Source organism: Lampetra planeri, unplaced genomic scaffold, assembly GCF_965212315.1.
Source record: "Lampetra planeri unplaced genomic scaffold, kcLamPlan1.2.h2 scaffold_826, whole genome shotgun sequence".
Lineage (NCBI taxonomy): Eukaryota > Metazoa > Chordata > Hyperoartia > Petromyzontiformes > Petromyzontidae > Lampetra > Lampetra planeri.
In genome coordinates this window covers 2,100-26,076 of record NW_027615648.1, presented here as the reverse complement: position 1 = coordinate 26,076, position 23,977 = coordinate 2,100, and the positions used below count along the sequence as shown (strand labels likewise).

Sequence of the window (23,977 nt, the reverse complement as noted above, 5' to 3'; positions counted from 1 at the left end):
CACATTATAATGGACAACAACAGCTCCCACACACCTCTTGTGTATTGTCATCCAGGACTTTGTGCTCAGCGGGGGTCAGGGGGAGCCTGCAGGAGGTGAAGGGAGGACCGGTAGAGGCCCTGCCGGTGGAGTAGGAGGAGGAGGAGGAGGAGGAGGAGGTGTCCCTCCCGGAGCGTGTCCTGCGGAAACTCTGCGTCCTTCGTCCGTCTGTGCGCAGCAGAGCCTCGGCACAGTGGAGCAGCGCACCGACGAGCACCAGCGTCCGGATCATATCCGAGGACAGAGCAGTGAAAGCCACGACACGACGAGTGCCCCTGAACGCCGCTGCGCTCCTGAGCAGGTGGAGGTGGGCAGGCACCGAAAAGTCCTCCTCGTCCTCCTCCTCCGCCTCCTGCAGTTGTCTCTGCCCGCATCCCTGTACCCTGTCTCCATCGGATGGAAACGCACATTTAGATCGGTGCAACTTGCATTCACAGTCTGCGTGTGATACGTTCAACGACCGTGGAAATCATAGGGATTTGGATGGGTTGCGCAATTAAAAAAACAAGAATAGTAAGATTTGAAGGCAGGGGGCGTAAACGCAACATAGACTTCCCGTCTCTGATTTTCAGGTGTAGTAGTCAGCTGTGAACACGGGGGGGGGGGGGGGGGGGCTTCTGTCAGGTGAAAGATTGTTATTTTATTGTATTCTTATCTGTGCAGATGAGTAGAAGGAGGTTGAAGAAGCCATCAGAGTTTAGAGCTGGACCAGAAATTATGTGAATTCCTTCTATGACCTTTTACGGAGGCAAAACAGAAAGAGGAAATTGACCAAGCCTGGATGAGCTGAAAGGAGCAATAAACATGCATCTGTAATGACTCAGTTCGGATGATATGGTGAAGGTGTGCTGGCTTTCACACACTGTTTACTTTCTTTCCAAACTTATCTACAAATCCTCGTTGCTTCACTGTTATCAGATGGTTCTGGACAAACAAGGAAGTTCATTGTGTGAAACCCAGCAAAGCAGAGTCCCACTGCTCAGAGCACGTCGTGGAACTATCAGTGTCTCTTCACGCCCCACAAACTCAGGAGAATCACTGATCACTCACACTATGACTGCGCCAGAACCAAAAACACAACTCAGAGCGTTTAAACCAGACGTTTGAGGGAGGAGGAGGAGGAGGAGGAAACTTGCCCTCCATCAATCAAACCTGTAAAGTCCTGAGCGTTTGTTGAGATGAATCGCAGGCGAATGGACACACATGAAACCGGTTCACCCCTCATCCAAGTCCAGTCACCTACCTCACGCAGCAGATTTTTTTCAAACCAAATGTTTTGTCTTGTTTTATCTGTGTTGTGTGGCTCAAATCCCCTGATCACTTTGGGATGTATCTGACCCATCAACCTTTCCTTCATTAATAATTACTGGAATGAATTCATTTCTGTACTTATTCACACACTTTCAGGACACAAAATCAGTTTTCAGTGCAAATCATTTGTCAGTGGTGTAACATTGGAATCGGATCATAGCTGCACCTCAGTTACCCTGAGATGAGATGTAAAGAAGAACAGGAGAATGCTGTGGGATCATCACTGGATCCTCAGTGTCCATCCAGCAGCAGTGCTTTTCCTCATTTGGAAGCCGAAGTAGTTTCCTCATGAGCCAACGTTTTTATTCACATTATCTCTTCTCTGACGGCTGATTGACAAGGCCTGCTGCAGGTCCTGGATGTACCCATCATGGTCCTGCACGTACATCAGTCCACCAAAGGAGTCCATGATTCCATAAAGGACGGCAAGGACACTCAGCATGGTACCAAGGAAGTACATCTTCAGAACAGCTGCCACCATCACCCCGGAGGAAAAGGACAATAATCTGGAAAAATAATAAAGGTTAGTTCCTGTTCCTGTAGGTTGAGCACCTAAAATATACTCGATAAAAAATGGATAAATCTGCATCGGCAAACAGACTGAATTATCTTTTGACGTGATGTTTTATAACGTCTATTTGGAAGAATGGATTTTGCTGGAACTTTGAATCAACAGACAACATTCAGTCTGAAGTCCGGTGATGCGTTTAGAGGGCTGGTTTTGGTTTTAAAGGTTTCAGTTCTAGTTAAATACAGAACTAATAAGTGACGTATGATGTGATTCATCTATCGTTCCCCCCTGAGCTCAGAGTTGGTTAGTTTGGAAGTTATTGGATTCTAAAATTAGGCAAATCCGATGCTTTACCGGGGAACGTGAACGCAACAGCAAACACGGCGCACATGGATCCGGTTTTTACGCTTAAAAAAACCCAGTGCTGACTCAGCGCCCATCTTCGCTTGTTCTCTGTGCATGTCATCTTTTAACGCCAGCATTAGTCTGTTTTAACGGTGTGTGGGAGACTCACAGTCGGATCGGAGCTCCTTCCCGGTGAGTCTTTTCTGTGGAGATCTGCTCTGGATCCTCCGCTGTGTTCCTCCTCTCCTCTGCTCTGTCGAACTGCTGGACTCTTTCTGCGCAAGTCACGTCCGTAAGCAGCAGCAGGCGGTTTCCTGATTCATCAGTGGAAGTCTGAATGTGTGTGTGTGGTGTGTGTGTGTGTGTGTGTGTGTGTGTGTGTGTGTGTGTGTGTGGTGTGTGTGTGTGTGTGTGTGTGTGTTGGGGGGGATTCTTTGGTGATGACACAATCACAGCTCCTTTCATTCAACAGTAATTCTGACTGTGTCTCGAACTTCACTGGTGCGTGAAGTTGTAGGAGGTCACACAGAAAACATGTTTCTGTTCTCCAAAGGTATTAATCCAACTAGTCTGAATCTACTTCTGTGCTGGCTCCTTGGTATTTTTCACCTCTGAGGTGTCATGTCCTCCTGTTTTGGTTCCATCAGAAAGTGGAGTGTGGATATTACTGAGAGGCTTTTGTCAGTTGTACCAGTGATCTGTCTTCTGACCACCCACCGACGCCCATACACGTCCCAGTTGGTGTTGGTGTTGGTGTTGATGTCCGTCCACAGTCAGACCTCTGTGTGGTTTCGGACTGGTGGCAGAGCCACCGTTTTCAGCAAAAGAGCAAAATAATAATCTCAGGAAACACAGGTTTCACTTCCGTACTCTGCTGTAATACAATGAGGTGTTTGTTTTGGCAGTGATGAGGGGGAAAAGTGCTAGGCGGCATGTTTGTGCAATAATCTCACAGCGAAACGTCAGCAGAGAATGATCCGTTGTGTCTCAGTCGTGTCTGTCACAACATATCAGGACAAACCTGTGCCGACGTGCTTGTCCCACGTAATACTTCCCTCTGAGGAGACGGACAACCTCCAGTCTTCTGTACCAGAAAACAGTCCTGGGATTTCCAGTCAACTCATATGACTGAGTGGACACTCCGACCTTCACAGTAGAAAGTTCCCAGTAGAAGTGAAAAGCAGCACGCAGCACTTCCCCTCAGGCGTCGTTGGCTCACACAACCAATCCCAGAATCCATCCCCAATATGACTATTCTTCTGTTCCCTTCACAGAAAGAGCACTTTCAGGTTGACAACATCAACATATCAGTCAAACAACCCATTATTATTCATTTCTTAAGTCATAAGATTTTCTTGACGCATGCAACAAGGAAGAAAAACTACAAAGTTGCACAAGCAGCGTCTTGAGTTCTAGGCCTGAAGCCAAGACCTTTCAGAAAGTGCCAACGAAAAAAAAAAATCTCAGCAGCAATTGAGCTAATAACACATCCAAATACAGAAAATAAATCCTTGAACTCAATCTGGATGGTCCCCCCTGTTCTTTCTCATTCAGTGACTGTCATTTTAAAACTCATCTTATTCATAATTTTATTGAAGTAAAATTATTTTGGAGACTTGGGAGAGGGGAGAAACTAGAAGATCACGAAGTCTGATGATGTAAGTGATCAACTGCAGCAGAAAAAAAGAAGCATGTGACCACATACCCAACGCCGAGTGGTGCACTGACATATGTTCTCCACTAGGTGGCAGCGTAAGCTATTAGAGGGCTGTTGGCCTGTCGAGGCTCCTTGTCTTCAACGGACTAAAGAATTCTAGGAGTGGGACTGTATGTAGGCACCATGCAACAAAGTGCATAAAGGACTAGTCTGTACTCTTCACGCTGCCCTCACCCCTCCAGGACTTTGCCGTTACCTGCTGATATGTTCATGCTGTTTCCAATGGGCGTTCTTTTTTTTTTTTTTTTTTTCTTTTTTCTCTAGCTTTCAAGCTTTTATTACTCCTCGATTCATGTCCTGTGGTTGTAATTTTTGATTCTGTCTGTGCACAAGCACCTTGTGGTCTATGTCGTCCCTTTCTTGCTGGTTGCTCCCCTCTTGACTCGTGATGCTACACAGGTCAGGGTTGTGTGCTGACCCGTGAACAACCTGAGGTTTTGAAGCTACATCACAAGTACGACATGACGTTCAGCTTCACGGTATTCAATCGGTTGGTCGTGTGTAATTATGCAGTTTCTTGAAACAACGTCCCTGCGTCTCCAATTTGCATCAGAGTATCTGCTTTTGTTGCCCTTGTGTTCAATCTTATGACTCTGATTCGTCTCAGCTCATGAGCAGCCACACTGCACATGACATTAATCATGTCCAGTGTAATGAATGAGTAGGTACAACCTGAGGACATGTGAGAGAGCTGTGCTGACTTACACTCAATATGTCCTTTGTTTATTATTGTTGTTGTTTTGTGTATTTCTTCTTATTATTTACAACGGTACAGTTTTTTTCACTTGGTGTGTGCGGGGCACCTGTCAGCATGTGCTGAGGATGATTTTTAAGTGGGGAACTCACCAGAGAGGCTGAGAGGATTTTCCATCTTAATGTCTCGACGACTGTCACAAAACAGTCAGTCAGTCACCTGGAGGTGATCCCTTTGACAAGATGTGTGTGAGGGGGGAATCCTTTCCACGCTTGAACACTAACGTTCCACACACAGCCTCAGAAGAATACGCATTGAATATAAGTCAGTGTAAGTGAAGACTCACAAGGACGTCCCCCCAGAGCAGCTTTGACAAATCGTGGTTACAGTGGAGTCAAGTGCATTAAATGACAATAATATAGTGATAATCTGGCTGTAAAAATGCACTGCTTACGTCCAGCTCTTGTCCATTCATTCTGAAATCCTCTTAGCGATAGTGACGTGGTGCCGCTGACAGAAAGCAGGATTAACCCGTACATAGAAAGGGGGCAAGACATAAGAGGGAGCTTCATGGAGCACTCAGCGGGACGGTCCCATTCAACATGGAGACTAGTGCTTAGGCAGAGACTCGTCTATCCCTCATTAAATGACTCTTCTCCCCTTCCATTACCCACTGCTTTCATGACAGATTTTCAAGCAGACAGCACAACAACCTCCACAACAGCAGCAACGCGGTGCTGCTGGCATCATTTCCACGGTGACAACCCTCTCAGTGGGAGAATCTCCAAGGTGACGAAACCCTCTGACACGCCCAGAGGTGGCTGGTGTCTCTCTGTTGGCAGGTGCATCCTGTGCAGGGACAGACGGAGGATCCCAGCAGGAGGAGACTGCTGTTGTTGTTTTTTTCTTCTTTCCCTCTGTGTGAACACTGGTGCAGCTTCACATCGAGTCTGGAAGGCAGAGCCTGGAATGCAGATAAGAATATTTAGAAACAAATGGAGAGTTTGCACTTGTCCGAACTCCCAAACTTCAGCTAAACCTGGCTGTGAAGCTCATTTGACTCCGGGTTTCAAGCAGTGTGCCTCTTTCTCTTGGGCCTTAATGTAGCCTTCATCTTCAGCTGACTATAGATTGTGCTTCAGTAAAAGCCGTCAGCAGAAACCTCACTGGATTCAGAGGCTGACCTCGGAGTAGCAATGGAGGCGTATGGGTACGAGCCCTCTGGGGCGGAAGAAGCAAAGGAAAGACAGCAAGTGGACTATCGCAGATATGTCGGAGATACCCCGTCCACCGCAGGTTCATCCCGGGAGAGTGAGCATTATGTTCGGCCAACCCTGCACAGCCACGGGCATGAAACTGCAGCCCAGAGATACAGCGCCACTCGCATCCAGGCTGGTCTGGGCCCAGAGAGGTGAGTTACCGCAGTAGGTCAGCTGACCTACAGAGAAACATACAGTAGTTACTATTTGGTCGGAATAATACGGATTTCTTGACATCTGTTATCAAAGTTCTGCACAGATAAGAACATTTTACAGTTACCAGAAATGCTGATACCCATGTTAGGGCGCATCATTTTTAATTTTATACTCACATTGGACAATATTCTTAAAAATAACAACATCCAAATAAATGGAACAAAACAGCTGCAGTACTCCAAGTGACCAGCTATGGAGGTATTGTGGGTCTGGGGCTGTTCCATAGTGCGTCACTGAAGAAGACCAGCAGAACTTCATACCAAAGGAGAACACAAACCACTCAGGTAGATAAAATCAGACGGCATCGATGTCGGCCTGCCTCACTCAGAGATCTGTGACTGTACAGAACAAACTGTTCAAACAGGTCAGGACGTGAGGTTGTTAACTTTCATAGTTTTACTTGCTGTGCCTTTGTAAGACTGCACATGCAAATGGACTTCATGGTGCTGTATCAGTTTACATTGGCATTGGCATTTAGATCAGTTTGCAAATGCCGTTGAGGTTAAATCCACCAGCTATTGCTCACATATTCATTATCTTTATGTTGCTTGAATAGCCTGTAGATATTACCTTGCAAGCAGATGCAAAGACAACTGAGATCTCAAGTTGGCAGGTGCTATTTTTAACCTGCTGCCTTGGATCCTCACACACCAGCGACTATGTGGTGCACCGTCTGCGCAGAAGAATAAACAAGGTTGAATCAACCGCCCAGAATAGCTACAGCATAAAAGGACCACTGACCCACATGTGAAGTGACCCACATTGGATGGGACACAAACACAAAGTGAGGAAAACGTCCTGTGGTCACCTTGGCCTGGCAATGGCAGCACCTCGGCTTGAACGTACACAGAAACAGCCCTGAGGGTTCGGTTTCCCGTTAAGGTGCGCTGCAAACAGAAAGGTGTTTTTTGGGACAGGTCCTCCAGAGTCCAGAGTAACAGCGTTTGTCTGGCACCTATATCTACCATCAACACAGCAGGTGTGTTTGAGCCCCTTCGATAGCTCAGCTGGTAGAGCGGAGGACTGTAGTGGGCACACCAGGCATCCTTAGGTCGCTGGTTCAAATCCGGCTCGAAGGAGTGGCTCTTTTTGGGGGCACCCAAGTCCTGATCCTGATCATACAGGAGGACAAGAAGGAAACCTGACAGGTGATGAGTAAACTGTTTACCCCCTATAAGTTCATTATGGACGAGGTCACTGATGTGTGTGTTTGTGTTGTACTGTTCACAAACACCCAAAGGATTGACAAAATGGTGCCTTCTCCTCCAGTTTTAGGGAAAAAGGTCACTTCATTCATGTTTTGTAACAAAAACTATAGAAGGTTCAGTTGTATTAAACACACACAGACATAGTTTTCCACCATGTTAACTGAACCTGTCCCCAAATGTAATGGGTTGTTTCGTTGTGGCAGTAGTTTGCAGTTTGAAAATACAAAAATCCCGTGTAGTTTGGTGGAGTGAATACGTTTTCAGAGATGATAGACAAATGGGATCTTCAAGGAGGCGCTGCCACTGAAGTCTTATCTAGAAACTGGTTTACAGTCACCTGAGCAACAGGCTGTTCCATGCTGCACGCCTCCTGCAGCCATAGTCATGTGAGTACAATGTGGTTTGACTGTTTCCTACACATAATCTAGTTTGTGTGAGTTAAATGTGACCAAAATAAAGACTAGCCAAATTCAACCAGAACAAAGCAATGAAGTTTGTATATGACAATTCCAAAAGACGATTCAGAAATCTAAAATCTCCCGATTGTGTACCCTATAATAAAACATGTAGTCTGCTATAACAGACAATGTATCATTGTGTAAGCAAATGTTGACCAATAATATTGTGAACTAAACTTCAACCATCACGATATTAGGCAATAACACATAAATATTGTCTGTTTTGTTTGTGTATTCACATAATAAACATGAACCAGCATCACAGTTAGTATTCGATTCATGCAAATTTAAAGCAAAGTTTTCCTTTTTTTTTTTTTAAGAATTTGCTTGATATATAAATTGAATGTATTTATTAATCAGTGTTGATGCATTGGGCATGTACTGTATGTGCATGTATGCATACATACATATACATATATTTGCTTTTCTTGTTTATTTACTTAGTCTTTTGACATGTTTGAAATAAAGATTTGCAATCAAATAAATTATGTTTTTTTCTTTTCTTTTCTTTTCCAATTAGGAACACACAGTCGCTTACCTACAATTTTAACATAAAAGTTCTAAGTTGGAAAAAAAAAATAAATTTCAGATTAAAAAGTAGCCACAGCAGTCACTTATCAAATAGAAATGTAATGAAACTGATTAAAAATCAATACGTAATTGCATTGAATGAATACAATAATTTGGGGCAATAATTAAAAATGGCAGAACACGAGGGGGGAGCAGGAGCAACGTGACACCCACGTTCCATGGCTCCGGTCCTGTCATTCTCTTGTTGTTGCATAGAACCAACACAAATCCATCTGAGTACAATTAGCACGGTTATTGTGCGTCATGTGAAGCAGTGGCCCAGTGTTGTCTCTTGTCGCCCCTGGTGTGTGAGGGTTTGAACACGCCTCTGAGCCCCAGGGGGATGTGACGCTGCTGCTGCTGCTGCTGCTGCTGCTGGTACATAACAGCAACACGCCGTGTGTGCAGACAGCCAGCCGCTGGCCAGCTCCTCTCTGCCGCTAAGCCCCGCTGCCTTCCCTCCTCTCCTTTCACACTTTGGAGCCTCCAACGACTTCATCCTGTTTCTTCTTCGAGGTAACAACGGCACCCCACCGCTGTGGAACAGGAAAGTTGCTCCTCTTGACTCAACGTGGACACCAGCTCTGTACCACAGCTAGCTAACGTCAAATTAGAATATTCTGTGTTCTTTCTCCCCAGCTGCTGCCCGGGTTTAAATGTCTGTTTACGTCTTTAGTGTTACACATGCTCAACGTTTCCCTAAAGCAGAATGTGATGTGATGAAACCGCAGTGAGGAAACCCAGCGGTAGCTAATGCTACATGCTAACTCCACATGCATCTTTGTAGCTTCAATGGTGTGTGGTGTCAAAAGTGAACTCTTTCCGTGGCTTAGTAACCAAACGGTGTCATGGAGGTTTCTATTCGTGTCAGTGTGCCTGTGACTGTTGCATTTTGACGATGACACGATTTTATAGAATTGATGCCATGTGGCAAACTAAATACTAGCTGTGGTAAATGAATCCTAACCCTTCATGTGCAAACTACAACGACCCACACTGATGTATAGAGACATTGCTTTACTTTTAAGATGGATTATCGTGTATTTATTGACACGTTGGTGTTTATAACGTTCAAAAGGATGATAAATGCTCGAACATGAATGCTGTTTCGCGTACGCTGTTAATTTCAGCGTCTAGTCGACTTTAAAGTTCGAACGTGGCTGAACATGCGGCGGCGAAGACGCAGCGTGACGTCCACGTCTTATTCTGAAGCAAACTCCCTTACAAACGTCAGCGAAATCGGGTTTCCTCTGTTGTCAGCGCCGAATTACATCAGTCAAAGGAAAATGACACCACGCTGGACTGTTAGACTTTACATCCTGTTATTCGGCTCATATTTTATAGTGAAATTTGAACGTTTTATCACAGTAGTCCTCGTAATTTCATGCGAGTTAGCTAAACCGCACCTATTGGCAACAAACGGCCGTTTTTAATGCACATGTCAGTGCCCAGAACAAAGCCAGGGAAGCGGCCGTTGCTGTCTGAAATGTGTCAGTGGTGAGGGTCGTCTGAAGCATGGACGCCACGTTTTTCCTTCCTCTGCAGACGGCGAACGGGTGAAGCGCCACCGGGTTCATGTTTGCTAACTATTAATGTAGGTCACCGGGGCAGTAAAGAGCTGCTTGATGTGACGACATATTTGTGGATGCTTTGGTCTTCATTGTGACATAATGTGTGTGTGTGTGTGTGTTGAAAGCATTTACCTCACCAGCAGACACTGTAAATATAGAAAGGATGTACCGACCATGTGATGAGACTGTTAGTGGTTTGACTCTGGTACATCAGGTGCTGCTGCGCTCAGTTCAACGTTTCACTTCTCAGAAATAATAATGGTGCATGTCATATATTTAAATTCATGGATCATCATTAGGTTTTTGCAAGGAGGATAACCGATTGCATCCTCACACCTGCCACATGGGCACTGACAATGATGTAGATGTTGCTATGGTTACGTATCCTGAGAGAAGGCCTCTGAGGCTCTGTCTGTGCACTGGATATGGATGCATTTCCAGTAAACGTGTTGTAGATACTAGTGATTTTTTTTTTTTTTTCCAGTGGCTGATGCCAATATTTTGAGAATAGGAGGGCTGATATGTGATGTCATTCTACAGTGCTAGTGTGCATCTGATCAAATACATTTAGTGATATCAACAGAAAAAATTAACACTTAAACTGCTATGAATGTATGCAAACTCTTCCCAGCTTAAACTAAAAAATGTACAGACTAGTCAAGAGCCAGTTCATATATAATGAATTGAGTCGGCAGTGCACCCTGCTGACTTGTTTCGTAAAGAATGTTTATCATCCAAAGATGCCTGTACTTGTTCAGACTGGCAGTTTTAGCCTGCACTGGTGATTGAAAATTGCTCTTCCTTGTCATTTGACAGCATGGCGGATTACTTAATCAGTGGTGGCACGGGCTACGTACCTGAGGATGGACTCTCAGCTCAGCAGCTCTTCTCGATAGGGGATGGCCTTACATACAAGTAAGTTTCCCCTGAACTGTAGCCGTGAAATTCATTCTACATGGGTCTCCTAATATTAGCACGCCACCTGGGCACAGTGGTGGGTGAAGTGTACACACTAGCGCATTGTAATGGCCAACACATTTTGAACCAGCAGATCTGACCAACAGTGCGTTGTCTCCGACGGTCAAACGGCTGAAGAGCTATGCTCTAAAGGAGATGGGTTGACTTACAAGTGAGTAAAAACAGTTGTCTTCAAACAGTTTTTGCGTTTTGCTGTTAAATTGTCTCTCCAAATTGTGAATTGGTAATGAGGAAGCAAATGATTGTCCTTCCACATCTACTTAGGCAAACTATGCCAACATGTGATTGCGGTGCAGGATCATGAGTGCAGATGGTCAGTTTGAGACTTGTTGGGATGATCAACCTGATCTTCATCACGGGATTAATTTGCTTCCAGTGGACATAACTGCATCTTTAACTTTCACTAACCATCAAGGTGCATGACGTATCTTGTGTGTGCAGCAAAGATGGCGAAACCTCCCATCCACTTCCTCGTGTCACATTATCAGTACAAATGGTCTCTTCTTCCTTTTCCTCTCTCACCTTTAAAGCATCTCGCAGTCCAATGAGGAATGCATGTTGAATTCCTTATGTATCTATTCACTGCTCTGATTTCTTGATGAATTCATTTAAATCCCATTTTGTCAAATCATTGTGCATCTCCGTTGTCGTGGAGGTTGATCTGAAGCTCTGCAGTAACTCCTGTCTTCATGAGGATTGGACATCAGTTCTCTCTGTGTATTCATTCAATGCGTGTGATATTTAAATCTTCCTGAATGAGTTACTTATTGTAGGGATGCTGTACTTTTACGTTGTACGAAACTGTTGATGATCGCCAAACGGGTTTTGCTCGGATGGAAATCTTGAGATCACCTTATCTGATCAGACCAGTGCTTTCCATAAAGCCAAGTGAATGGCATCAGTGTGATTGAATAACGCCTCCACACCCTAATGAAGTGCATCGTGACCCTGGTGAAGGTTGCTCACATGATTGCCTCAATTGACATCATGTGAATTGCAGAAGAGCTTTGGGTGGATGACAAGATATGCTAGCAATGTGCAGGATTGTGACATGTAACCACCAGGATTCAGGAAAATCTGGTTCTAACGTGCCGACCAAGTGTTGTTTAATCCTGCTTCTAATCACCACTGACTTTAACAAAAAATCCAGCTGTGTCTTATGTCTCAGCGCAGCATGAAGTGAGAAAAGTTCACTGATACAGCAGTCAAACATTGTGTTACAGTACATGATCAGACTTTGAGCAGATCAGAAGCTGGGAAGTGATCGCCGCCACATTTCAGTCCACATCATGCTGGTTATTTAATGTCAGGAAGCTTTGTGCTTTTTCTATCTTTCAGTCCAGTTTCAAGTCAGATACACTCGGCATCAATCATCATCACACCTCAACAGCCCTCAGGCTCCAGGCTGTTGATTTACTTAACTGCATAACCATGTGATGCGCAGGTGAAGGTGTTGTGTTTTCGTGGACTAAAGACTCTAAAGACTCTGATCGGTTCCTCGCCATGTTTTATATTTTGACTTTAGAGAAAGCTGTAGCTTGAGACGGGTCTGGTTTTACCTGGCGGTACCTGCTGTGTAATAAGTCTCCTGTTAGCCCCATCGGCACACCGACTGTATGCACGTCCATGTACATGTACGCTTTTACCCTTCGGCCTGTTCCATTTGCGACCCTATTTTTAAAGGGCTGAAAAGTGTTTTTGAAAGCAGTTTGAAATTGTCCCACGTAGTGTAAAACGTCTGGTCTGCTGGTTGGTGTTCTTCAGCCTCCATGTCTGACCCTGAATCATCCAGCCTGTGTGCTGCAACCTGAGGTTTGTGGCTGCTGCTAAATGCAACAGATGTGTGCTGGAATTCCTGCTTGTCCCCCACGTTAATGTTTGTGGGTGTTTTGGAGCGTAAGAACAAACAACTCCTCCCATGCCTACTGTCTCTAGTGGCCCATTCCATGAGCTTTGTCTATTTCAGACCTTCCATCTCCACCCCCCCGCTAACGCAGCAGAGATGAGGACGGCTCTCCATCTCCGTCTCTCTTGTCAGTTATGTCCACCTGTGTGTGTGCTGTTTTTCCTTTTTCTCACATTCCCCGCCACCCTTCTTGTCCCATCCCACATCTCGAGGGATACAAAGCCTCACTCATTCCACCATGTTTCCGTCTGTCCCTGACGTGTTTCTGCATCCATCCGCCAACCCACTAAATACATGCAGACTTTGGTTGAAAAGCAAACACACGATTCCTGTGTCTGGCTCTGGCTCACTGCTCTTTACCTCACATTGTTTGTACAGGACAAGAGGTAAAAGACGTCAGCGGTCTGTGTGTGACTGGACTCAACTTTACCATAGTCTGCACAGCACTAAACCAACACGTGTGTGTGTGTGTGTGTGTGTGTTAAGGTGTTGATTTGTGGTGCCAAGACCTACAGATAACCTCAAATGATGATCCCATCAAATGTCTTGTTTTGTCCAACAACTAAACATTCGATTTACCTCATTTAGACAAGCGAAGAAACCAAATTTCCACATTTAACAAACTTCAATTGAAAACCCTGTTCACTCATTATCCAAATATTTAGTCATTAATGGAGCAGCTGATTATTAATTGATTACTTGCTGTTGCCCGAAGTCAAATGAATAAAAGTAAGTCTCACTGTGTTTATTGTTCACCGGCGTTCTTTGACAACTACTGACAGTGATGGAAAGTACTTGAAGTCCTGCCGAGGGGTGTTTCACACACCCCTCTACCAATATTAGTTATTCATATTAACTGCTGGCGTCTGGTGTTTTTACTGCCTAAGGCCTCGTTGCTGTTCCAAGCCCTTTAATTATCCCCTTTGGTTTCTGTCTTTCAGTGACTTCCTGATCTTACCTGGCTTCATTGACTTTACCTCAGACGAAGTGGTGAGTATGTCAGCAGCTGTGAGATGGTCTGAAACACTGTCTGTCACTCGTTGGTGTTGGAAGGGTAAAACATGTATTTCTCCAGTAGCCCCCTTGGGACCCCCACTTCAACCATAACTCTGAAACAACACGTCCCTCACCTCCTGACCACAGCCTCCTTCTACAATCGTAGCGTTTACAGAAATAGCCAATTAAAAACGGCCTGCGTGATTTTGTTTCCTGACTATTTTTACCCGTTTTGGTCACCCACTCGCTCTCACTTGTTTACGTGGCTGTCTGGTTGGTGTCTCATCCACCTCTGCTGGCAGCTGAACACACGAGCTAATCTCAGAGCTTTAGGTGAAATCTCCCCCTCTCGTCTTCGCTCATCTCAGGTGGTTTTAATTCAATTGATCGCTAACTCTGGTTCCTTCAGCGCGTCTCTGCTGATGGATTCATGTCTGCTCCTCATGTTGTCTTTTGTTTCCACAGAGTCTCAGTCTGCCCTACTTTCTCACTGGATAGTCTAATCCGCGCTTGACTAACACAGCCGCTGCCACATTTGGCTTCAGACACAACTGAGAATAGTTCACGCTGGCTCTGTCCAACCACTCAAACGTCTTTCCCCTCCACCACTTGCCGTCCAGGTGACAGGAACGCGGAGAAGGCTCCACGTGCGTGTGGGAGGTTGTTGGAGTTCATGATGTTCCTGACATGCTTTCACATCTCTCAGTTGAATTTGGCACGTCGCTGCAGTGCCGCTCTCTAAATAGAGTGGTTCTCTGTGATTGGACTTTACCCTCACCATGAACCCCTGAGAACAGCAGCAGGGAGCAGCCATAGTTTATGTCTGTCTCAGATAAGAAATGAAAACCTGGACAAGGTGGAGCTCATCTGCTGCGTTCCCATGATCCAAGAATCCAAGTCGTGGTGTTCCCCCTCCCTGCTGAAGCCCAGTGGTGTTGGATGTGGGAATCAGTGATGTGAAGGTTTTGAACGGTTCATTACTTACTCGGGTAAAGTCAGGTCTCTTCTCCACAGTGAAACGACGCACATCTCAAACTGCAGATGAGCAAACAGAACGTATGAACGTTCATCTTTTTGTACACATCGCTGCCCCCTGGTGGATTTGTGCAAACTGCTAAACACAAATGTGAGGTTAAATAAGGCTGTTTCTTTGTTGTTGTTGTTTTTTTTTGTCTGCCAGGACTTGACATCAGCGCTGACCAGGAAAATCACACTGAAGACCCCTCTCATCTCCTCGCCCATGGACACGGTCACGGAGTCGGCCATGGCCATTGCTATGGCGGTGAGACGCTGCTCTGTCACAAACAGAAGTACCAGAGGACCTGTTTCACCTTATGACGGTGTCCTTTCCTGTTCATCTCTGTAGCTCATGGGGGGCATTGGCATCATCCATCACAACTGCACACCAGAATTCCAGGCCAATGAAGTCCGCAAAGTTAAGGTTAGGACCGACTCAGTTCTATTTTTGTCTGTTAAATATTAGCTCAGGAGTTAATGGAGCGCTCAAACAGGTCTGTGTGTTTGTTCTTGACTCCAGAGGTTCGAGCAAGGTTTCATCACTGACCCAGTTGTGATGAGTCCACGCCACACAGTCGGAGACGTGTTTGAGGCCAAAGTACGACACGGGTTCTCCGGCATTCCCGTGACTGAGACGGGAAAGATGGGAAGCAAGCTGGTGGGGATCGTCACCTCCAGAGACATCGACTTCCTGTCTGAGAAGGACCACAACAAGGCTCTGGAGGAGGTGTTTATCTCACGTGTTCTCAGTAACGGTGTCTCAGTGTGGTGTCGTTAAGTGACTTCATTGTGAATGACGTTGGGGCGTTCCAGGCGATGACAAAGAGGGAGGAGCTGGTCGTAGCCCCTGCTGGTGTCACACTCAAAGAAGCCAATGATATTCTTCAGCGCAGCAAAAAAGGTAAAAGGTCGTGGTGTGTCTGCGGTGTGTGTGTGTGTGTGTGTGTGTGTACGTGAACCTCGCCCACCTCACGTCCTCTGTCAACAGGCAAACTTCCCATCGTGAACGATAACGACGAGCTGGTGGCCATCATTGCCAGGACGGACCTGAAGAAGAACAGGGACTACCCTCTGGCCTCCAAAGACTCCCGCAAACAGCTGCTGTGTGGCGCCGCCATCGGCACCAGGGAGGACGACAAATACAGACTGGACCTTTTAGTTCAGGCCGGAGTGGATGTTGTGGTTCTGGTGGGTGATTTGTGTTCAGTTTGTTCAACCGTCAGAGGGATTTCAGTAGGAACACAGCGATGATGTATAACAGAATGTCTCCTTTGTTTGTTTGCACATCATGTTGTACAATGATACAGTGTCTCAAAAACACACAGAATATGAGCTGGAGAGGTTTTACAATTAAGTTGTTAAAATGTAAAAGACAGGAATGAAACAGACACAGTTAAAGTAGGTGCAAGGTAAAGAACACAGCATATATAAAAATGGAGAGGAGAGAGTGAGATGTCCATCTACCGACAGCAGTGAAGACCTCGGTGATTCATCGTCGGGTCTTAAATGGAGTGTGAAGAGGATTCCATTCTGGGAATAATGTCATCGTTTTTGTGTTTTTGTATTCGTAGGACTCTTCCCAAGGAAACTCAGTGTATCAGATCAACATGATTAATTATATTAAACAGAAATATCCAGATTTGCAAGTGGCAGGAGGAAACGGTGAGTAGGTTGGGAACGTGTTTGCCTCCTTCAGATGTTCCCCGGTGTCAGTCAGGACACGCTCTCCTCTCGTCTACAGTGGTTACAGCAGCCCAGGCCAAGAATCTGATCGACGCTGGTGTGGACGCTCTGAGGGTCGGCATGGGTTGCGGCTCCATTTGCATCACACAGGAAGGTGCTCGTCTTCCTTAATACTTCACAGTATCAGCAGACACAGTGTTCAGAGAGAACAACCGCTGCTCGCTGGCCCGTGTTTGGACGAGCGACACTGTGAAACAAAGGCTATCGTTTGCCAGGGTTAGCAGATACTCTGAGACACCTCCTTGTTGTCATGGTGATCTGCCAAGGCCCTTTTGTTCTGCGTTGCCATGGAAACCCCTCTCCCGTGTTCAGACTAGGTCATTACCAAGAAGGCGCGGGAGAGGACGTGACCTGAAAATGTCTGTGTGTTCAAATCGAATGCGGCTCCACTTTCAAGCCCGAGCTGTTGAGTCGTCCGTTTCCATGGTGATCCTCATCAAAGGGTCGTCTGTCTTTCAGTCATGGCATGTGGGCGGCCCCAGGGGACCTCCGTGTACAAGGTGGCAGAGTACGCGAGGCGCTTCGGCGTGCCGGTCATCGCCGACGGCGGCATTCAGACCGTGGGTCACGTGGTGAAGGCTCTGTCGCTGGGAGCGTCGACCGGTGAGACCCCAGAGACGGAGGCTGGAAACGTCCACACGGCAGAATGACTCATCTGCCGTCTCTCCCTCTCCAGTTATGATGGGCTCGTTGCTAGCGGCAACCACCGAGGCTCCCGGGGAGTACTTCTTCTCAGATGGCGTGAGACTGAAGAAGTACCGTGGGATGGGCTCCCTGGACGCCATGGAGAAGAGCACCAGCAGCCAGAAGCGCTATTTCAGGTGGGTGTTCGCCGTGACAAGTTGTAAGATGTGGACGAATCAGGACCGGTGATGAGACGACGATTGGTCCACAGCGAGGGCGACAAGGTCAAGGTGGCCCAGGGCGTATCCGGGTCCGTCCAGGACAAGGGCTCAATCCATAAGTTTGTACCGTACCTGATCGCTGGGATCCAACATGGCTGCCAGGACATCGGGGCAAAGAGTCTCTCTGTCCTCCGGTGAGTCCACCGGGTGTGAGGGTACGCCTTCAGACATGTCAGCCTTTGGTTTACGTGTTTATATCTGAGACCTCCTCCGGCCTTTCCTCAGATCGATGATGTACTCTGGAGAGCTGAAGTTTGAGAAGCGAACCATGTCTGCACAGGTGGAGGGAGGAGTTCACGGCCTCCACTCGTAAGTATAGAACACTCCTCCACTGCCACTGAGTTCAAAAACAATGTTTGTACCAAAGGTTGAACATGAACAGGAGATGTTCAATGTCCCATCGGCCAAATGGAAAGTGGGATAAATGAGTTCAGTGCAGGTCGGGGGGGTGATGGTGAGTAACCTGGAGTCTAAAAATCAGACAAAGAGACAAAATGTGGTGTGTGTGCACGTTACTGTGCAGTCGTAAGCGTGTGTGTGTGTGCGCGCTGCCCTCAGACGGAGACGCTCCGTTCACAGCACACGCTTTTATCTGATAGGATCAATAATATGACGTGTGTGTGTGACGACGTTCTATCTGAACAAGATAAACAACACGAGACTGTTTAGTTTGTTTGATAAAGGAAATGTAACAAAGGTTCTTCACATCCACATCATCACCTGATGGGATGTGGTGCGACACAGAAAATGTCTCTGACGTCGTGGAAACGCTGAGAGCGGTGGAACGGTGGTCAGGTTGTCATTCCTCACTGAAAACAGCTGCATGCAGTGGTTGCAGGGAAGTGATGCCCTGTCGTTTCCTGTATTTTATTTCAACAGTTACGAGAAGCGGCTGTACTGAGCGGGTGAGCGGAGCGGGTCAGCGCAGTGACACACTCTGTTTAACAGTGACCAAATGTTCAGTCGCCACTCCTGCTAAATACGGACCACGGCTACGCCTTGTTTTCTTCTTCTTCTTCTTTTTTTCTCCTCCTTCCTGCACCGTTGCTCTCATTTCTGATCCCAATCCGCTGCAGCTTTGGGGAGGAAAAGGGCCTCGTTGATCCGTGAGCATCTTCAAACTGACACCAACCCTCCCAACACCTGGAACTTTGCACTCAAGAAGCGGCATATCAGGGTCATTGGAACGACACACACACACACGCACGCGCCTGTGTCTGGAGTCTTCAGCCAGTTTAGTTTGTCTGTGTGCGTTGCCCCTAGTGAGAGGCTGAGGAGTGTGATTTTAGGGGCAGTGGTGTTTTTCAGAGTGCCTGATAGTTTCTGTTGGAGATGACGTTGTTTTCCCTGATAACTCAGTGAGACTAAAGCGGCCATGATGATGCAACTCCCATCAGCAGCTTTTCTTTTCTTTTTTTTTTTTTTTTCCTCTTCTCCCCCTCCTCAATTACCAGCAAACTCGCGTTGGAAGTGTCTCACATGATGTGTGTGCAGAAAACAAGACACTCGTCTCCCTAAGTGTTGGTGACGATCATGCTTTATCCTCCTGAGGTACGACATATTACAACGATACTCCTGTTGACGTTGTATCCGACGGTCACACAAACCCACGACGAGTCGTCTTGAGCCAAACAATCAGTGTCCCATCTCAGTCGTAGTGTTGGTGTGTGGAGCGCAGAAGGGACCAAAGGGCTGAAGCTGAGATAAGTTTAAACAAAAAAACCCTTCCATCTACAACTTTATTTAAAGCAGCAACGTCTCCTGTCTACAATTAGAAGTATGAAGTAAACATATGTATGTATCTTTATAATCTTGGGGGCTTCTATTGAGCATGAAGGGTTTTTGATATGCATGTATGTTTTTTTTCACTGCAGCCGTATTTATATTCTTCTTTACTGTACTTGCGTGCGCGCACACACACACACACACACACTGCCAAGTGTATTTATATGTGCTCTTCTTTTGTACCCTTCAAACCAAACCAGTCGCTGGCTGTCTCGTCACTCGTTCCTTTGTCACGGTGTGGCGTGCGTCTTTGAACGGCTGCACGTGACGGGGCTCAGTGGAAACGCATTAAAGCACATAAGGCTGTGAACCCTCACACCTCAGTTTCTTACGTTTGTTGGCGTTGAGCTTTCTAACACTTTCAGACGGGATGACCTCTTTGTGTTTTAAATGAAACGCCCCGGGTCGCTGCGTTCTCTAGTACTTGACTCTGCACAGGGTTCTGTTGACGAACAATCTTGCAATTGAATTGTAAGAAATTGTACATGAGAATATATGGAGAAATATATACTTATATTCTGATAACAGCTCCTAGTTTCAGTCTCCCTCTGGAAGGTTTTAACATGTTTCTTTGTTGTGAGTCCTGCTAGTCCACTTTTCTTTACGCGTATTTCATGGTTTCCCCTTTTACTGAATTTCAAAGCTACAGTTGCCAAAACACACCTGTGGCTTATTTGTCCAACAACTAAAACAGGAGGCAGGGTCTTTTTAAGATGGACAGAGAAGACTGAGAACTTCAGATACGTTTTTACAGTAAAACACCGCAGAGGGAAGTTGCTTTTGCTGTTCAGTATGTTTCAAAAAAATAAATAAATCAAACCATACTGTCCACTGTCATAATTACCATGAGCCACAAAATGAAAATGAACTGAAGACCGATGTTTCCAAACTTTATTAAAGTGTGTGAGTGAGTCATTGGTGGTAAATGTAGAAAAAAGAAGGCGACAGTATTAACCAGCAGAGGGCAGTGCTGCACAAGTTCAGCAGCTCAAACTACGTTGGGACAGACTCAGTCCCATTTGTTCACCATTATATGCTGATATGCAAATAGGCTTCAGTAGTATTTTTAAGTGCTTCATTCGGTCACAGTACTATCTAGTAGTGTTGGAATGCAGTAAAGCTTTCGTACAAATAAACTTATTTCCAGTAAAATGTCAACTATCAAACCTTGCAAAGCCTTTAATATCAAACAGGTAGAATTTACAAATCACCTCTTTTGGCTCCCGACATTCTTGGCACATAGACCTTTATGGACGTTTGTTAATGACAACTGACGTAACCTGTTCAAACCTCCAAAAACGGTCCTTTTTGGCAGCTTTAGGTCTTTTATTGGGTTTGCTAAAGCTACCGTACTCTGGGAACCCGACTCGTCCCAACCGGCAGCAATCGAACTCGATTGCCCAGTCAGTTCTTTTTATAAATCAATCGTCTCGCTGCAGATGCTCAACGCATCGATCTGTCTGCAAACACTGATGAATTCTTCCTGCACCGATCGGTCGGCCTCAGACGACATGTCCAGATCCAGGCTCTCCTGTGACGCTGCGCCCAGCGTATGATAGCACCTCTGAGGGTCAGAAGACCCCGGGTGCCCTGAGCCCCCCTGCTGTGGAAGCTGCTGAGCATGAGTCTCTGGGCTTGGACAAAGGACCAGCGAGGATCCACCGTTAGCGGCTCGGTACAGGGAGCAAGAGGAAGAACTGCTCCGCCAACGTTCAGGGGACGAGCAGCTGGAGGAGGAGGACAGCGAAGGAGATGGGGAAGTGCCTGCTACAGTGTCTACTTGAGATTTAGTGCACGAGGTCTGGGGGTTGGAGGGCACGTCGACACAGGAGGAGGTCCGGTAAAGGCAGGGGTCACAGAGGTCGTTGATGGACAGGTCACTGCAGCGAACAGGCCTGGCAGAGCTAAAGAGGCTCATGGGAAAGAGGGCGTCACTGAAGAGAGCCTCATCGATGCTGCGACGCAGGTTGATGGGGGATGGTGGCCGCAGGTCTGTCGTCGAGTCGCTAGCGAAGGAGGAGCCACCCGAGGGGTCTCCTCCCGCTCCCTCCTCGGGTTCTCCGATGCCCCTAAGTCTATTTCCAGATCTCGGTAGGCCAGGGCCCGGTTGCTGTGGTAGAGGAGGTCCAGTCCGTTCAGACTGCTAGCGAGCCTCTCGTCCATCAGGGTGTAAAGAGGAAGGCTCTCGGACTCTCCGAGTCCCACAGTATCGACGATGGCCAGCTTCTCCTGCTGGCTCAGGGTCCACTGGTAGCTCCCAGGCAGGATCGAGGATTTGGACGCCAACAGTTCGGTCCAACAGCTCCCCGCAGCTGGGAGCTGGTCAGAACAGTAGACGGGGTGTGCAACCACCAATGCCAAGGTGAGACAAACCCCCAGCTCGCACAGTCTGCAGCTCAACTGGAAAGCCCACCACGGCCACGGGTGGAAGAATTCCTCTCCACCGGCGACACCCATGGCGTTGAGCATCGCGAAAAGCTGCAGGCCGGCGCAGGCTAAACAAAACAATGCCGAGAGACAAACGGTCACTGCTGCACGTTCCCAGTCTCTGCTCTCAGCAAAGGGACAGCGGTTGTATCGCTCAGCGGGCGTTGGAGATGTGTTATTCAGGTGGTAGATGTGCTTCGAATCTGCCCGCACATAGATGTAGAACACAAAATAGGCAGCAGACAGAAATGTTGCCAGGGCGACGAAGGCTCCGCGGGAGATGAGTGACAGAAAGAGGCAAACAGGAGGCTTTTCCTGGTAGAACTTCAGGAGGGTAACTGGGCCGAACACCGCAGCGAAATGCAGAACAACCAGACAGGCCAGGAAACAGGGTCTCTGGAAGGCCGAGTAGGAGAGCTGCATTCTTGAGCGCATGGAGAGCAGGAGGAAAACCAAACCGAAAGCCGCCGTCACGCAGGGAAACGGCGCCTCGTCGAGTATCAGCGTGGCCTCGGAGGAGGGTAGGCGGTCCTGGTGGCCGTACGCGTCATACAGGAGAGAGAAGGATCTGGTGCAGCCGGCAGCTAGCAGGAACAGGCTGACCAGAGCAAAATAGCCACACCCAGACGGACAGCGCAGGGGTAAGCAGAGCAGGTTGAGCGCCGACGCCAACGTCAGCATCGCAAAGACACAACCGGCGCCGTAGACGTGGGCCTCCCAGGCCAGGCCCCAGGCGGCCATGGCGCTGTTCCAGTCCGTGTGCAGAGGCACCAACATGAGCGGAGCTGGGACCACAAAGGCGTTGGTGGACTGGTTCGTGGCGGTGGTGTTCGGGGTGGGCGTGGCGTCAGCGGAGGTCGTGGTGTTCCAGGTGTCAGAGAGGTCGCAGACCCCAGCGTGTTCTTTATTGCAGTCTGGAAGGAACGGGATGTCTGCCGACGGGTTTGGAGTCCAGTCGTCTGTGATCAGAGAAGGAGGTGGAAAAGAAAGACGATCTTAGCTTGATCTGCACATGACATGATTACACATTCAAATATAGTACGTGGAGGTGGGTGGAACAATGATCAAATACAGCGGACACAAGCTCATCAGAGGTGTGTGTGTGTGTGTGTGTGTGTGTGTGTGTGTGTGTGTGTGTGTGTGTGTGAGAGAGAAAGATCCGCCCGCTTAGAACCACAAAACTAATTTCTCTGGGATTACATCCGACATCTGGAGTTTCCATGCGAGTTAATTATGATTGTGTGAGACATGCTGTGGCGCTGTGAAGGAAATGGTTTTTGGACATTGTGTGTGTTCAGAGCTCATCTGTAACACACATGATATTACAACGCAGTGAGACTCTTGAAACAACCGACAATTTGTGTCCGTTTCCTTCTGCTTGTTCTTTCCCATGAATCATCGCTGTGTGTGTGTGTGTGTGTGTGTGTGTGTGTGCGTGTGTGTGTGCGTGCTATCTTTCCGCCACAGGACAAGAGCTCTGGTAATAGCATCTTAAAAACCTTGTCTATTGTAAAAGATGAAAAGCAGCATTAAACTGTCTCTGTCACAGGCTCATCAGTCATGTCCTGTAGGCTTATCAGAGACAATCACTGCGACCGACACTTTAATGGGAGAGAGAGAGACTCAGTCAGTGGCAGGTTTCATGTGGAGCATTTAATGTACTTACGGACGTGTGGTACATTCCATGTGTAAAATGGGGCTACATTTAAGCGGCGAGTAGAGATGGGAAAAGCCTGGAGAACACATTATATCTGACTGATGTCACGTGACGCGTAGAAGAACCGACAGCAGCAGCACACAACCCACACGTCTCCAAGATGACTTCTTTGTTTCCGGTTGTGTCCGTCAGCGTCTCGTCTGTCTGCTCAGTGAACTTGTACAGATTGTGTTGGTGTTCCCATCTCATCCGGTTCTGTCCTGGGCCCCCAATTCGCTCCTTTGTTTATTATTTCCCTTCAGCTCCCGGGTCCGAAGGAGGGAAACTCCCATCGGTGGGTTTGTTATTTTTCAAGTGGGACTTGGGTTTCTAGGTCTGTAAACCAGCCTGTTACAGAGATATGAACATCAGTGTGTGTGTGTGTGTGTGTGTGTGTGTGTGTGTGTTCACACTGAGGTGTGTACTCGTACTGCTGACACTTGCGGTACTCACGCCCCCTTTGTGGACAAAGCCCCCGTCTATCTCTGTGTCAGGAGTGACAACGCATTTCTGTTTAGCACGTCGCTGCAGTCGGCCTGTTGTTGACAGAGACTCTTCTCCTTCTTCCTCCCTGACCCCAGAGGTCAACCACTGCACCGAGGTTCTAATCAGAGCCTCCTGCAGC

The 23,977-nt window shown here is 47.2% G+C and overlaps 2 protein-coding genes and 1 non-coding gene across 7 annotated transcripts; 2 read left to right on the top strand and 1 right to left on the bottom strand.

The window, feature by feature from the left end:
• The first annotated feature begins 5,813 nt into the window (after positions 1 to 5,813).
• LOC144742034 (inosine-5'-monophosphate dehydrogenase 1b) lies at positions 5,814 to 18,345 on the top strand. Of its 5 annotated transcripts, XM_078624532.1 has the most exons (16): positions 5,814 to 6,028; positions 10,716 to 10,814; positions 10,951 to 11,028; positions 13,725 to 13,773; positions 14,960 to 15,061; positions 15,146 to 15,220; positions 15,317 to 15,523; positions 15,610 to 15,697; positions 15,785 to 15,984; positions 16,368 to 16,458; positions 16,538 to 16,633; positions 16,999 to 17,142; positions 17,216 to 17,360; positions 17,435 to 17,578; positions 17,670 to 17,753; positions 18,324 to 18,345. In XM_078624532.1, the coding sequence occupies exons 1-16, from the start codon at positions 5,814 to 5,816 to the stop codon at positions 18,343 to 18,345; spliced, it is 1,839 nt and encodes a 612-aa protein (XP_078480658.1). The 5 variants fall into 5 exon arrangements, with proteins under 5 accessions (XP_078480658.1, XP_078480662.1, XP_078480659.1 ...); XM_078624536.1 differs by lacking the exon at positions 10,951 to 11,028 and having other exon boundaries at positions 5,967 to 6,028; XM_078624533.1 differs by lacking the exon at positions 5,814 to 6,028 and having other exon boundaries at positions 10,717 to 10,814; positions 10,948 to 11,028.
• TRNAY-GUA (transfer RNA tyrosine (anticodon GUA)) lies at positions 7,085 to 7,171 on the top strand. Its single transcript is given in 2 exon segments — positions 7,085 to 7,121; positions 7,136 to 7,171. It is a non-coding gene; the product is annotated as a tRNA-Tyr (tRNA).
• A 2,298-nt stretch (positions 18,346 to 20,643) lies between the features above and the next one.
• On the bottom strand, positions 20,644 to 22,615 carry LOC144742037 (proline-rich transmembrane protein 4-like; the record flags this gene model as incomplete). The annotated part of the gene is given in 2 exon segments (XM_078624538.1): positions 20,644 to 21,249; positions 21,252 to 22,615. Coding segments are annotated over 2 exon segments (1,970 nt in total), but the record flags the coding sequence as incomplete, so codon positions are not given.
• Positions 22,616 to 23,977: the final 1,362 nt, after the last annotated feature.